At 40.4% G+C, this 16765-nt stretch overlaps 1 protein-coding gene across 4 annotated transcripts in view; it reads left to right on the top strand.

Annotated features, from left to right (window-relative positions):
* The window catches only part of STK4 (serine/threonine kinase 4), a 47946-nt gene that overhangs the window by 11602 nt on the left and 19579 nt on the right, over window positions 1–16765 (top strand). For all 4 annotated transcript variants that reach the window (XM_068419712.1, XM_068419710.1, XM_068419714.1 and 1 more), the window contains one exon: window positions 12760–12917. In XM_068419712.1, the coding sequence (XP_068275813.1) occupies window positions 12760–12917 (158 nt within the window). The remainder of the gene's footprint in view (window positions 1–12759; window positions 12918–16765) is intronic.

Genomic DNA, 16765 nt, shown 5'->3' with positions numbered 1-16765 from the left:
TACATTTATGAAATGACAAATATCTTAACACGTTTCAAAAACAGCAAGGCATGCAGAGGGAGGAGCTAGCATCTCTCTAGACTGTGTGTTTCTTTCAGTAAGGACAACTGAATAAACTATGTGTTGCTTTTCTGAGGCATTCAAGTTGAAATCTGCTCTGCCCTAAAACAGGAAAGCTTACTAAAACTACAGACCTTGTCATAGGATGTAAGGCTTAAAATGATGTGACTTTGGTCCCTGTTAGTCTGTGGAAGACCTCACAGCTTGACCTGGAAAAGGGTTAAAATGCTTTTTTTATTAAAGAGATGGCAGGGAGAGCCTCCTTGGAAAAGTATGACTAGAAGAAAAAGAATCTTTTCTCAGTTATGGGTTCTCATAGAAATTCATTCCCACAGATTTGGTAGTCTCAACAGTATTGAGGCAGAGGTGTAGGCATAGATGACTCAGCTGGCCAGCATGGATGTTTGTTCAAGGATCAAGGAAAGTGCTGAGTGGGGGCTCAGCAGTAGTAAAGTGTGACCATCATAGGCAGGGCTTGTTCTTTTGGCTCTTGCACTGCTGCCAAAGACTTCCTTGGCCATCTGATTTTGAACTTGAGCTATTGTGGGAGAGGAAAAAATGCTCAACAGCAGTTTGGGAAAATCCTTTTCTTGTGAATTTCTGTGTTGAAAGCTTCTTCCATGTGGGGACCCTCTAGAGCTCGTGGAAAGATACTGTTTTCAAGAGTGAAATTTCAGCAGAACCCATTTAAAGAGTTTTCTGAACTGTGGCAAACAGTGATTCAGCACGTTAAAAATCAGAGGTGTCAGCCTATGTAGCAGCTTGTGGCAACAAAGACAATGGAGTAATGCCGTCGGGTTTTGTAGAACAAGGTAGCACTAGCAAAGAGATGGATGCTTAGAGTAGCTAAAAGGTCACCTAAAGAGTGGGACATGTTAGCAGCCTTAAATAAATCAAGTGAAGTTGTGGTTTCTTTTACAAATAGACAGTGTTAACTTCTCATCATCAGCAGGTACTGTTCAATTTCATGATTCATAGTAACAATAGTTTACTGTCTGTGGTGCTCCTGCACTGGCTGCTAAAGGTGTGTAAGTAAAGCACTTATCTTCTCACTATTTTTAAGATTGCAGCGCTTGTAACTCAAAAGCATCTAATGCTCTTTATGAAGTGGTGTACAGAGGTTTGAGGAGATGTCTTTGATAATACCTATTTTGCAAGGACATACTCTCATTTTGAGTAGAATCGGTTATGAGGATGTAGCAATGTCTTTAATATGGGGTAGTATCTAACCTCAAGAGGGAGCTCCAGAACAAGCTCTAAGAACTCTAGATCTCTGACTAGAAAGTCAAAGATTTGACTTAGACTTCAGACTTCTTAAAAGCACTCTGTTCTTCAGCTGCCGCTGTGTAACAGTATTCAAAGCTGAGTATGCAGCAGAAGTGCTTGAGCAGCTCTGCCTTCTGGAGGGAGCATTTTGAGGTCCTCGGTGCAAGTGATGGTGGACACTGGTACCGCTTTCATGTCGGCAGGTTCAACACAGTAGTCCATGGTGAACCCCAGCTGCACTCAGCGCTCTCTCTGCTGCAGGTTGTGCTGCGTTTTAATAACTCGTACCTTGATTCCAAGAAATCTGATGTTAATGAGAATGATTGTACCAGACTAAAACCTAACTTTTCCTTAACACCTTATTCTCCTCCTTCAGCATAATGCTGAAATTCTGGCTGCTGCCCAGAGCAGTTCTGTGTTTGTTTCTCGGACTCACTGCACGGCAGTGTCTTTGAGCAGCTTGCCCTTCATGTGAATTGCCTGTAGCTCCATTTTTTAGCTTGCTGTTTCCATATTCATGTTCTTTTAATAGTCACTTAAATTGATTTAACTGCAAAGCTCATCATCCTGCTGCAGAACTCTCTGGAGCAAGTTCTTTTTGTAGTCTTAAATATAAATGTAATGATGCTGTTTGGAAACCACTGAGTTTGAAGAAGCTTCATTGATTCATATTTTTTAAGAAGTCTATATTTCACTTGGCAGCTTGTGTTATGACTCACAATAAAACCTGTTTTAAGTCAATATAAAAGTTCTGATTTTTTCTTTCATGGCATTAGTAGGAGAATTTAGCTTTCCTAGGTGTCTGGGGCTTTTTAACTGCAGCCTTCTGAGCTAGTGGTCTAACCCTTCCTCCTAATTTAAAAAAAATAATCTGTGTCTTCACCAGTCTTTGGTTTTATTTCTTTTTAATGTAAAAAGTGTTTATAGGATATTGAAATATGATGCTTTAGACAGAATTGTCTTAGAAATCTCTAGCAAACAACTTCTAATGGCCTTGAAAGTGGTTCTGCCATAAATCAATTCATGACTTTTCAGGCTCAGAGGAGAAGCGTTCTTAAATTCCAGTATTTTACATTGTAGGGGAAGTTTTGTTTTGTAGTCAATTGAGCTGTAATTCTTTTTGCTTAAATTCTTTCATTTGCTTGGCTTTTTTCTGGGCGCTCAATATAAATATTCAGGCAGCATTAAAAATGTCACGATGACATTCTGTTACGCATTTTGAAAGCACTCAAGTGATTGCCTGAAACCGCAGGTACTAAATTGCTCTGTGACACATTTTACTTATAAATCGATTGCTAACGAATTACTTATGGATTGCAGTTAAACTATTCCAGGAGAACTTTGGAAGTTGCTGAAGAACTATAGATGAACAATCATTTGTAATAACAGACATTCCATTGTGCTTGAGAGCTGGAATAACTTTTGAACTGTGAATGTGTCTGAAATCGTATTTTTAAAATTTTCTGTGAGAGAATATATAGTGCCAGTAAATAGTGCAGCATTTTTTACTCTTTATTTTTTTTTTCTTTTTCTGCTTTATTTGCTGAAGGTCTTTAGGTAATGGAAACTTGGCATGAGTTTGCTGCTTCAATATAAAGAGTAGAACATAATTTTATAATAAAGCAGATAAACATATTGCCTTCCTTGGACACTGCAGTACAATCAGATCCAAGTGAAATAGGATCTAGTTTGTCTAGTACTATAATCTGTCCTATTTTCTATGTTAAAGTACCTCTTGCTTGTTTAAGCACCAAATAAAATGACACTGGAGAATGTGGAACTGGCGACAGTGGTGTGAGTTGGGCTGTCTGGTTTTTGGGTTGAGATGAATGAGGGATTTGGAGAGGGTGGAAGAGTTGTGGGTGTGGGGTTTTTGCTCATGCGGCACGCATTCAGTAGAGCGTCTGGTGCAGAGGTAGACCAGAAGCTCTAATAACGCTGTTGCCTCTACCCTGATAATGTAATGTGCCGGTAAAAATTCCTAATAGTTTGTGAATGTTTAAATAAAAAATTCTAGACTTAATTCTTATAGTACAGTTAGGGGTGGTTTGGGTTTTGTTATGCTTTTACCATGCCCATGCTGCTAAGCATGGTTGTGTCCTTTTAAAAAGATATTTCCTCTTTTGAGGGGAGATTGGGTTTCATTAGCAAATTAAACGAGCTGAGATGCAAACTCAGCAATTTCCTATTAGAAAAATGATTCAGGGTAAGCTTGTTAGTCTTGGTGGCTTTGTGAGGCATCCAGTGGGTGCCACTTAAATCTAAACCAGAGAAGTGTTACTGCCAAGCCTCAGGGAACTTTTTGTCTCCACTAATTAACCTGTAATTTTTCATGTAAAGCAATGACTGTAAAAGCTGTAATGTGAACAGCAGAATGAATATGGATGGCAGAAGGTTTATGTGATTGCATTAATATTATAATTGAAGGAAGTATTATTGGCACGTAGCTGAGGTAGCTATAGGTGGTGTAATATCAATAGTTGTCCAAAAATCTGTAGATGCAGGTTATCCAAATAGCTGATGCAGGTACTGTAGAGAATAGCTCCACATTTTGTCAGAATTTAATCGTATGTATGTCAAAGATATTGGCTGTGTTTTGCCTGGTTTTCTCTGTAGACAGTAGCTCTTTGTAGCAGCTTCCCACTACTTAGTGTTATTAATGTCCAGTGGTACATTTTTGTCTTTAAAATAAATTGGTCCATTTAGGCATAATTGGACCATAAAACACTCTTAACATTTAAATAACACACTGTTTATAGAAACGCCTACATTGATTGAATTCTCCTTGAACCGTAAGCAGTATTACGCTGCCACTCGTGAGGTGTGGAGAATAGAAATCTTCACAGGTAAGACTTCTAGCTGTGTTACTGTGACTTTTATCTTAATAGCAGCCTTGCTGGCAGACTGGACATGAACAGCGGCCAGCACAGTTTGTTTAAGAGTATCAAGTGGTGCAGGCATGCAGACAGTGTTCTTGAGCAATGGGAGGAGTTATATGTGCTGTCATTTTGGTGTGGGGTTTTTGCTGGGGGTTTTGTTTTTTCTGTTTGAATAGTGGTGGGCTACTGGACTTCTGTGCAGTGTGTTAGCAATTGAAATAGGGGTTTTGAAATGAGGCATGAAGAAAAGTTAAGTCCAGGATCTAAGCTGGATGCTTGTCCACCTCTGGTTGTCCTGAATATTTGACAAAGCTGGAATGCTAAGACAAATTTAATCATCTGTTTATATTTTCAGAGACACTGAAATTGGAAGAAGAGATGTATGTGTTTAACACAGCTATTTTTGCACTTTATTATTAAGCACCCCTGCATTTGTGATGGTGGGGGATAGAAAGTAGAGGGATTTTTTTTTTTTTTCTGGACAGAAGCATTGTTTTGAGGAAGATGGGAAGTATGGCTAGTAGAGTCATTCAGGAGGCAGCATGTTTCAGGAGACTCAACCAAGAGACAGTAGTAGTAAATCACTTAGTAAATATATCTCTGTCCCGTACGCATGCATATATTTGCATGTACAGGCAAACTGTAACCTACCTATCTCTTCTAAGAATAAACTTGCTTCTTACTGGATCAAAATAAACCCTGGAGAAAGCTTTCCTCCTGAGCAGGAATGAGGAAAACTCGATAAACTCTTAAATTCCTTAATTGCAGAAATTTAAAACCAAATTCATTTTCCCCAGCAGACTTTCAAGCTTCAGGAAAAATAAAGTTCATTGCCGTGTTGTTTTTTGTTCTCTCCAGATAAGCAAATGAGTTTTCAGGTTATGAATAGAAAGGGTGTTAGCAAACGCTACCTTGGTTATACGCCATTCGGGGAGCCGGAGCTGTTGCCCACAGCGTGCCGGATCTGAAGATTGCAGCCCTGTCGATGAGGTTGCTTCTCATTAAGATCCATCAGGACCTGAGCCAGATGAGGCAGGGTGTGAAATGTTCACTTTTTTCCTCACACACCTTCACTTCTCGCTGCCTGTGTCATGCACTGTAGTTGCTGGACTAAATTAGCTATTCAAGCTAATGAGGTGAAAGACGTAGGTGTCCACTGAAAATTTTTGATGGAGGAAGAAAGCTGCTATATATTTATAATCTTTTCTGAGTTTTTATGTGAAAGAGATCCAAAAGGGGAGGTAACCTGGTCTCAAACAGCTTTCATTGTTGTGAGGGTTTCCTCCTCTTTCAGAAAGAGTCCTCAGTTGTATACACCACAGTTTTGGATGAGTGTTGGTACTCTTTTCCTTAGATGACTTTGATGTCTTATATTCAATAAAAGACATTAGTTAGGATACCTAGCATTAATTTTTATGGTCATTTAGAAGCTCCTTAATAGCAGGACCAGTGAGTTATGTTCTGCTTTGATTTGGTTTGAGATAGGCTATAATTACGTGAAGACTTGTCCTCATAAACTTCAATAGATATGAAGTGTTATGTGGTCTGCTTTTTATGTGAGGAAATCTCAGCCTGTGTTGCCATAGGGTGAATTCGTTAATGATGGAGCACTTTTTGCTCTGGTTGAATAAATTGGCATCTCTCTGCTCTGCTGCATAAAATGACTCAGTCCTGTTCATACTGTACAAATTATGCTGTCCAGCTGCTAAAGTTCATCTGTGATCTTTAAGAAATAGCCTGAAGCAAATAAAACGGCAATTCCGTTTGAAATTTAATATTAATGAAGTGTTGCTTGCACATAATCATTGGGTGCTTTTTTTATGCATACTAAGTACATGTGCATTTTCAGTCTTAAAGTTACATAATTCAATCTAAAGCAGACGGGAGCTTACTGAGAGACTGCTGGGGACTAAGCCTGTTACGTGACCACTAAAATGAAAGATGACATTGGATATGAGAACTCCTTAAAAAAAAAATAAATGAAAGAGGACAAGGAGAGAAGGTGAACACTCTAGAGGATAACGGTTTGAATGCTGAAGAGCTGAGGCTTGCGCAAGAACAATTGCATATACACTGGCTACCCATAAACTTCAGACTGGAAATGAGAGGGTTTATAACTCCAGGAGAACAGCAAGCCTGTCAACAGCAAGGACAAAGCAAACCCATTGCTTTACAATAGATATTGATCCCTCTGTGAAAGGGACTATATAATCTTGTATATGATAGCAGAAGACACTGCGGCTTGTCCCAGGAGATCCTTTCTGGCCTTACGTCTGACAGAAGGCAATGATAGCTCTGCTTTCTTTAAAGTTAACGTGAGTGCTCTTCGCTGCATCTCTGCAGAGCTGCTTTGAGCTCCTGCTCACTGGGGTGCCCCTTCCTGAGCTTTGTGCAGGGTGTTCGTGATACTTTCCTAGCACAAGCCAACTTAAAAATTTTTGGTCTTGTCGCTGCTGACACCTCATTCTCATAAGCACAGGTATTCTCCAGAGCCAAGGCCAGTTGTCTTTCATAAAGATCACAGCCTCCTGAAATCTTGACAAATATGTATACATGTACCAAGTGTCACGTTTTAGTTTGATATTGCTAGTGTAGTAATTGATCGCTTCATTGTTGTTGATTTACATTACCTTTGTAGATTAATTTGTAGCATGAACTCCTGACTGTTCCCAGCCACAACTCTAGCTCCAATTTTTGTGATATAAGGGAGGAAATCTCTCACCGTGGCTTCAAGAATAGGTATTTTAAGTATTAACTGACTTGAGTAAAGACCACACAAAATGTGTGCCTGAGGTTATCTTGCTCTCTCTCATGACAAGCTTTGTGACTGTAGAATATTCACCCTAGGTAGATAAGAGCAATCTCTTTCAAGAGGAAAGAATAACAAAACAAGGATTCTTCTGCTGTCAAGTTTGAGTAGAGAATAATTTTAGAGAAAAGCAGAAATTCTAGTTTCATTACTTAGCAAGCTTGTTCAGGTAGATAGAAGGACTTTGTAAATCCCACTTTCATTTTGAAGGCATCCTTTGAAGCTCATGAGCTTCTGAAAATTTTAAATTGTGAGAGCTAATTTGACAAAATCAGCAAAATGAGTGCTTTCATTTCTGGGACTAGATGATACTAAATGATCTGGTTTCATGAATATTCTTTACTGCTGGGGAAAAAAAAAGAAATCTCTTGCTGGTTTAATTGGCTGTGCTGTTTCTTCTTTATCATTCTACTTTCTTTTCAGCATCATATGGAAATTGAAGTGTCTTGAAGGCTCGCCACACCTTCCTTGTCATCTTTTGCTTGGTGTAATGAGGTCTGTATGCTGCAGTCAGCCACTAAGACTGACCTCTTCCATTCCCTCAAGTGTTCAGACATTTTCTGTGAGGGAGCACATTGTTGTTTTAGTTTTTCCTTAAAACTTGCCCTTGCTGTAGCCTAGCAGAGGAGAGGATCCAGTATGCTGAGGCCACTGGCTGTTGCTGATGTTGCCCAGCTGCCTTCTTGCAGTGCCCTGTCAGTTGTATTTTGGCTTGTCTGGGCTGTTTGTGCTTTGGGTAAGGACTGTCCCAGCTTGCATGGTACTGCATGCGGTTGGACTTTTGCTTTCCAGTGCTGAAAGGGTAACGCAGTTACAGAGGCAGTAAACTCCTTTAGAAATCAAAATCTAAGGGGATATTTGTTGTTCACAATTTCCAGCATTCTCTACCTTTGGACCCACCAATTCCACATCTTTTTTCTGTTCTCACACACAATGCTGATGTTCTTATACTTTTTTAAACATGACTTTATACCAGGCAGCGTTTGTGATGTTTCCACGGAAGGCTTCCGCTCTTCACTGCAAGGCAGGCTGGACAGCACGGTCCTCCCAGCGCCAGTGGCTCTGTACAGCTAGCCCAAACCTGCAATTCTGCAGTCAGCTGGACCGGCTCCAGAAGAGCTGTGGTGTTCCATTTGTGTAATTAATACAGGTCTTAAAAAGATGATTGCGTGTCTAAATGATAGGAGAATGGATGGCTCCAGGGAGCCCTCGCGGCTCATCCTCATAAGCAACTCTTTAGGATCCAAAATAAATGCATGGAGAAGCCTTTTTGTCACCGCAGGGTGACCTTCTCATAAAAGGCTCTGCTCGGCCACATTTGTGATCTCACTTTCTGTCAAATGTTCATATTTTAGTCTAACTCTATAAAACGAGGAAGTTAAATGCGTTTTGGCACAGACACGTTTAGTGCAGTGTCATCTTTCAGCAGCATCTGCTTCTGCAAATAGCAGTGATCGATTTTTGTCTTTGGCTGCCTGTTATCAAAACCTTAAAGATATAGCGGTGATTCTTGGGTTGAATTAATAGCAGATCATCTTTGGAATGATGACACTGCTGTTAAGTGCCAAGATTGACAAAAAGCCAGTCGTGCTGGGATGATAATTGATTTGGTGTAATGTCTTTCTGTCTCTAGGAGCATTTCTGTCGGTCTTGCTGCATATGCACCCCTACTGAGACCATAGCAGCAACTACAATTTCAGACATTTTAGATCTGTATTCAGGATAATTTTCATTTTATATTATAATTTTGCCATTTTTTGTTTGTCAGTTAGCAATCTCTATTTTAATCAGTTTAAACAAAAACCAAACTAACACTAAATGAAGATGCAGTGTTACATGTTGATGGGTAGAAATGTACTAAAATTGGTGACTAAATGTACTAAAATTGGTGACTAAATGTTGCATGCAATTGAAAGGCCTAAGGTGACTGCGAGGTTAGAGGTGTCTGACAGCGGGTGTGAAGAGCGTGAGCCGCAGAAGAGCTTGGCTTGGCTTGGCAGGGACCTCTGGAGGTCACCCGTCCGGTCCCTGTGTGGTGGCTGGGACCGAGGGCAATGTCAGGTCCGGTTGCTCAGGGCCTCGCACACTCGCTCCAGCCCTGCTCCGTTGCACAACCGTCTCTGTTGTGAAAACTTTCTTCCTTATATTCAGCTGAGTTTCCCTTGCTGCAGTTCAGCCCGTTCCTCTCATCCTGTTGCTGGGGTGAGCGCGGCTCTGATGGCCTCTTGGGGTGGGAGACCACAGCTAGAGCCCCTCCTGCCCTCCCCAGGCTGAACAAACCCCCTTCCCTCCCACCCTCTCAGCATGGCAGAGACCCCTTCGGTGTCCCGCTGCAGCCCCCCAGCTTTTTGGTCACTTGTACTGGTGCGGCTGAAAATCCAGTTGTACTCTTCAGGATTATAAACTACCGCCACCACTTCATGTGCTTCCTTCTCCTTCTTTGTCTGTTTCATTTCTGTGTGAAAACAGAAGTCTTGTTAAATTAAGCTTGGGTTTGGATATGTCTTTTGATAATTCAGTGATTCTATGATTCTGTGTGATACTACAATAGGTGGTTGTTCAGTAGATGTAAGTAGTTGTTTACAAATATTGCAGTTCTTGGTAAAACCTGAGATGTGGGGAAATGAGCGTGATTACTGAATTAAGCTCTGGTATGAGTGAACAGTCTTTTAAAAAAATAAATAAATAGAAAAGAACTGAATAAGGCAATGTCACTGGAGTGAAACACTTGCTTGCAAAGTCTCCTGTGCTGCAAACAATTGTTTTCAAAACACACAGTACAAGCTTGATTTAGATTTTCTTTTTTTTTTTTTTTTCCCCTAGGAAGCCGGAATCACTGAGACCTAGGCTGGCTGTCAGTAAGCTGTGTGCAGTTTAGCCTGGGTAGTTATGAATTCCTCTATTTCTACAAAATTTTGTTGGTGTTAAACCTTGCCACGACTGGCCATAACAGTTTACCTCCTGCTTCAAACAGGCTGGACTGCAGCAGAATACAAGGGGTGTATTTACTTCATTCTAAAGAAATGTTTTATCACTTAGCAGTAATTGGATTGCTATTGTATTTCAGTAATTATTCCCAACAGCAAATCTGTTCTTCCCTTCGCAGACGTGTTTCCTGACTGACCTTCACGCAGCCTGTCTGAAGGTGTCTTTCTTGATCTAATTCTGTACGAGGAGGTTTTTGGTTTTGTTTTTTAAAAAAGGGGAACTACTGCCAGGGGTGGTATAATTTGTCTTTGCTCCAGCTGTCATAGTGTAAAAGCAGAAGCACTTCAGTTCATGCCTGAGCTTTTAGCTGACCCTGGAGAGGCAGTACGACGCGGTGCTTTTTCAGAGTGCATCGTGACATTTCAGGCTGTGTAGAACCACACTTCTCTCAGTATCACAACCCAAATATCCTGCCAAGATTTCTCATACTTTGCGGAAATTTATTCTGTATTTAACATGTCTATAGAAAAATAACTTCCTAAAGTATCTCATAGCTGACCAAGGAATTCATACACTTGTCTGAGGATCAGACAGAGTCTGCCAGGGGAGTTCTGGATCACTGGATGGCAATTTTATGTGCAAGAATAATATTCGGTGATTAAATCTTAATGGGTTTCCAGAGTAGCTAATATTTTTTCAAGAGGAAAGCACTGCTGAATGTCCTTAGTGAGGGCTCTTGTGATAGCCTGCCTTCTGTATAGACTCTTGTAGGAGAGTCTCTGCGTTACACAGACCCCACAAAGCCCTGAAAGGATGGCTCCATCCCCTGTGTGCTTGTCTGAGGCTCTAAACTTTTGGTTGATTGTCTGCCTGACAGATTATATTTATTTCAAATGTGTGGCATTCGACAGTGAACTTACTTCCACAGTCCAGAATTAGGCTATTCTGGTGCCATTTTCTGTTAACTCCACTCCTAGTTCTGCTTTCTGAAAATGATGGTTTCTGCATTGCCTAAAACATGTGTTTACCTACCTCAGTGTCTAGAGAACCATATTTTATCATAACAAAAGCATTTTACTAGATAATATTACAATGCTTGCTTCCATTGTACTCACAGGTTTTTGTGAAACATTTTATCGTAAAGAGCAGCGCAGCGGCATTAGGCTGTGAGTCTTTAGCTGCATTTGCAGCTGTCACGGTCTTGTGGTGCAGCCATGTTAACGCATGTTTGCTGTGCAGGACTGCCTCTTCGTTTAGATTGAGGCTCTTCCCAGATGTCAGCTGCACTGTAACTCGCGGGACAGGCCAGTTTTAAGTGTGAGTTTTCTGGGCAGCATCTGATGCTGTACCAGTTGCACTAGTAAAGATAGTGAAGGTCTTTCGCTCTTGACTTGCTGTGAAGTTAAGTTCTGTGTTTCCTTCCTGCATTGGCTTTTGTGCAGTCTCTGCTAGGAATCAGTATTTTCATCCTCTCACTTTTCATCACTTCCTTCCCTATTGCACTGTCGTCACCCTACAGCTGAAGCTGCCTTCGTTCGTGGAGCCTACCTCCTCTCTCCAAACAGCACCGGGGATCTGCTTTGATCTGAGAACTTGTAACCCTGCGTTTCTTCCTTCAGTGATGGAAACCTGTTTGCTGAATGGGTTGCGAGATTTATTTGTAATGGTACTTAAATCACGTGAGCAGGGATTTGGATGGTGTGATGGCTGAAGGAAGAAGGGGTACATTAGTGCTTGTATCCCTAATCCCACCAGCTGCCTGACATACCTGGGCACCCTGTGAGAATGTAGTTTTACTAAGTGGTTGCTCTTAATGGATCAGCAATGTTCTTCCTTTTCTTTTAGCTGCTGCTTGTTCTAAAGAATAATTTAGACAAATGAGAATAATGTAAATCTAGTGGTGCTAAAGCTTTGTGCTCTTGGCTATATCCTTTCGTCTCTCATCAGTATGGGTGAACTCTTTGTTATTGAGAATGGTGCTTGGGAGGCTTATGAGACCTGCTCTTAAAAATCAAAGTATTCATATTTAGGGGATTATTTTGACTCTTCTGTCTCTGTGTTTACCCTTACCCATTTCTTATTACCCCAAGTTTCTTAAATACAGTCTAGAATTGAATGGTTAATCTATATATCTGGCTTATTCGAGTAACCCACTAGGAAAGTGTGTTCAGAGAAATTAACTTACAAAAAGAAAACTAGGGCAGTAAACTTGAAAACTTCCTGACTGTTTATAAAAAGAAAAAAAGAAGCTTTGCAAACTAATGAATCCTTTCTACCCAAGACATGTAGAACTTGACTGCTGCCACCCAAGGAGAGTTACGTGATACTTGTATGGTGGATGTGGTCATTGAAAGCCTCACTTTTGTACTGTTCCATTCATAAATATAAAGATGAGTTTCTGCTTGTAAAACAATGCTGTTTAGTTTTGGAACTTTATGTATTTTGCATTGCACGCAGCCTGGCTGGGATGAAAAAAACCCAACCTCTCTAGTTGGTAGCAGTTCAGTTCTAGCATTCGGTGCATGAAGCTCGGTTACCTGGTGGCATGCTTTGATGGACAGATTGCAGGTCTAGAGGCCAAGGCCTCCAGCATTGTAATCACTTGTGTGGTGGGCTTTAAGCTTCCTTTCTGCAGTTTTCTCACTGTACAATCATTTTTATATTTGAAAAGCTGCTTAAAAAATAGTACTTCAGCAGTACTATGTGATTTAGTGTGTGTTAAAAAAATAAAATCACTTTTGGGCATGATGTAAGGCAGTATAACTGAAAATATATTTTTCAAAACAACTGGTTTTTTTTTATTTTTAATATTTCCAGGGAGGGATGAAACGATGCAGCCAGCCAAGCCATCATTCCTTGAATATTTTGAGCAGAAGGAGAAGGAGAATCAAATCAATAGCTTTGGGAAGAATGTGTCTGGCCAGACAAAAAATTCATCTGATTGGAAAGTGCCACAGGATGGAGACTACGAATTTGTAAGTCTATACTTTGAAATTCAATCAATGTGACAATCTTTAAGAGTTTTAGTCAGAGCTGCTGTAAGATTATTTTTTGTTTTGATAGACTAAGGGAAACTTGAGGAGATTCTAATTGCTAATGCATTTGAATGGGGCATTTTGAAAAACTCATTTTCTTTAGGTATTTCTGGGTAATCGTAACCAGTCATTATCTGTATGCTTTCCTGTTTAAAAAGAAACAAATGAACAAAAAAGCCCGAGGACATGAAGGTACAAGCTATCTTGCTTTACTTCCCATTATGCATTTAAAATAAAAAAAAATAGAATTCCAGATGGCAGTTGGAAAATGCAAATCCTGAATGTATAGTGTTTGACAAAAAACGGTGGTAGCACAATTGAATTTCCTTGTTTTTCTCAAGCTTTGGCACTGGGTTTTGTTTTTATTATATAAACATCGAGCTTGTCTTCATCTCTTTTTAAAATCCCCACTTTCAGTCTTCCTAACTAAGGTTCACATGCTGGGAATTTTCAGGAACTTTTCAGAAGTCCAAAGAAAGATCTATTATTCGTAAATTTTATGATTTAATTCTTTTTGTGAGGATCGAAAACTTCTGTTTTGAGCTCAGAATGCCAGAAGCCGCATGCTCTGCTGAGCACTGTTCCCTCCGCTGCATTTTCTTTCAGTGATACTTCAGTGCAAGCACTTTTTGCTTTAAGTGCGTTGTGTGCCCTTATGCTCTCTGTCCCTCTTGCCCGTGGTTCAGGTTGTCACGCTGCATTCAGCAGTTGGTGAGATTCACTCTGCCTTCACAAAGCAGCGTGGAAAGCAAAATCCCTCTGCTAGTCATGACTCGAGGAGATGCTTTACTTTAAGGCTGGAATAATAGCTGGAGCCTCTTGTTCTCTTTGTACAGACTGTGCAGGCTGCTGCTGTTACATATATTTTGTTGTCTTTGCTGCTGCATCTCAGATTTTCCTGTTGAGACTGAAAAGGATGGCTGGCTGAGGGGACCTGCTGCATTCTCTCTGATAGCCCTTTGTATTATGTTATGTTTAGCCTGAAGGCTTAAAGTCACTGCATAGACATGTTTTGCAAAAATAACCTACAAGCTGACTTGTCAGCCTGTGTATCACAGGGTCAGGGCCAAACACACGAGTCAGATACTCCGTTTATCTCATTCACCTTACATGCTCTAACTTCATTTAATGCTAAACAATTATTTTTCAATGTGTGGTATTTCCCAGGACTGGTTTGGAATATCTTAGAAGTCTTTTGTAGTCTGCAGAAGATGGCCCAAGGGGAAATTTGCTGTAATTATTTTACATTCTAATTTGGTTGATAACAAGTTTAGCAATTACCCTTATTTCCACTGCGTAGGATGTATTCCACCCTGCATAGCGTGAGCTGTAGGTGCAGGCTACGCCCAGCGAGCAGCGCAGGCAGCGCGGCCGACACAAGGACAGGTCGGTGTCATTCTAGCAAACAGGACCTACAAGGATTTTTAGAGTGTGCAAAGCAGCTGTTTGACATGCACGTGACCTTGTTTGCTGATTTCCATTAGTACTGAAGTATTGCCACGTGCATAGAGCACCAGTGTGCTGGAAGCAACAAAAGCAAGCAATAAAAGCTAGCAATAAACTGGGCTTTGGGTCACCTTCGTGTAGTAATTTGTAGAAATTTTGCTTCCCGACTGTATGTATTTCTCTAGTTCAACTGTGTATGATTATACCAGCCTGTCTTGCATGCAAATTTTGTAGCAGAGAGACTTTATTTTCTGTAGAATAAGAAAAATGCTTGAAAGCAACTTTAATAAATACATATGGGTATTTGTATAGTGCTTATCAGAGGGTTAGTAGCAGTAACCTCAGGTTGTGTAATGTATTCAAAGGCTTAAAACTGGGTATTTTCCCTGTTTGGCTAAAAATGGCTCAGTTTGGCTAGCTATGGATAAAAGTCACGTTTATTAATGCTTTATTATTTGAAAGCATCAATGCAATAAGTTGTGGAATAAGAAAATACACATTCACTAGTAGGTGTATCAAGTACATCTGTCCTAGACTTGCCTGGAGCTATAACTTATTTCTGCGTTGTCAAAGTAGGCAGGTTTGAGCTGACTTTGTCTATAGAGTTTGCAAGATTCTAAGTAAAGATGAGATCAGTGAGGTGCTGGATGAATAATAGTTCCTCCTGGGCCTTAAAAGATGATTGAAATATTATTGCTTTGTGCTGTTGCAGACTAGATAAATATACCTTGTCTTCTCTTCTGTATTCCTCTCCCTCCTATGTGACTAGCACCTGGAGTCTCCTGTCTTCCAAAAAAAGGGCAATATTAAATTACGAAAGATTTTTTTCTCATTTTCCCTGTATCAAAACCGTTTGACCTTTTCTTGACTAACATTGTTCCTCTGAAGCAGGCAAATAAGACACTGTTTATATCACAATGGCAATGTCGTTAGATAAGGGTTAGATCAAGTCAGCCCCGTCTGCTGCAGAGCTGAAAACCTAGAGGTCCTGTTCTAAAAGGTGAGGAACTCCATTCCTCCCAAACGTGATGCTCTGGCTATGTCCTGGTTGTGCTCTGAGATGGTATAAACCCAGTGTATTTCCAGCAGTGTGTTTCCAGCCTTGGATTTCTGAGGTAGAAGTTATTATTAACTGATTAGTCAATGCCCAGTGGGGTTAATGTTTATCCCCACTCATGTTTGAACAAGGATCTCTAAAGATTTAAGCCCTGCTTGATTACAAAAAATGTTTTCAAGAACATTATGATTTATTTAACTGGGGAAAAAAATAGTAATTATGGGCAAAAATTCTTGTTGTTAGGAAGAATATAACAAACTGTAATACAAAAATGCTGCAGGAGTAGGCTGTTAATGGGCAGGCTGCATTGTGTGTAGAATCCCTAATTGCCATAATCAGATCTCAAAATTTTTTTTAGCTGAATTTCATTTTGCCAGTGAACATCAGTCACATACTGTTGCAGAGACTTAAATTGATAATGAAGATTTGTTTAGACAATGGCATACATTTTTTCACTTTAATCTTTCAGTAGTACTGTAACATACGGCATAATTAATGTGGCCCTGCTTGAAAGGCCTTCAGTCTTGCCAAACCGATTGTATCAGGTATTTGTGGATCACAATGTCACGAATATTGTGTATTATATCACTAATCATTTTATTGAAAGCCTGTTTTGTTAGCAAATTAGCAGGTTCCACCTGTTCATGGCTTATGGTAGCTATGACAAGACTGAAACCTTTTCAGTTTTATTTCATGAGTGTGGTTTCACTGGGGAAGATGAGTGGCTGTAGAGCCCCTGTCAATCTTGAATTTTGCCGTCATGACGCAACTGCTGGTTTTTTAATACCTGTAGTGTTGAGCGTAGGTTTCCTGTAACTCTAATTCATAGTTTTTCATCTATCAGTGGATCTATGCTGATTAAGTATCCTAGGGGCTTGTTTTGGATGCAGAGTCAAGTAGAACCTGACCTTTTAACAGACACTAGAGCAAGAGTGTACTGCAGGACATCAGGTCTTTCTGCAGGCTTTATGCAAGCAGTTGTAGCCATTTGCTCCAAGGTATTTTTGATTCCAGCACCTGTCTGTCTGCCAGCACCATTCCTGGCCTGCGTAAGGCAGCCTGTCAAGAGCTTGGTTGGTACAGACACTTTTACGTTGTCTTTAGCTGCTCTTGCTACCTGTGTTTTCTGGAAGAACACCAGGTGACAGCTGAGTTTTTGAAGGAGAGCACTGCCGTTCACCTGCAGGACCCCAGTGGAGAGCTGCAGCCATCAGCAGTTGTTTTCTGCACTGGCAATCTCTGTCCTGCTGCCGCAGCTCTGGCGAGGAAGGTGACATTCAGAAAC

The sequence above is a fragment of the Nyctibius grandis genome, chromosome 28 (assembly GCF_013368605.1).
Source record: "Nyctibius grandis isolate bNycGra1 chromosome 28, bNycGra1.pri, whole genome shotgun sequence".
Classification (NCBI taxonomy): domain Eukaryota; kingdom Metazoa; phylum Chordata; class Aves; order Nyctibiiformes; family Nyctibiidae; genus Nyctibius; species Nyctibius grandis.
This window is presented reverse-complemented; position numbering and strand designations above follow the sequence as displayed.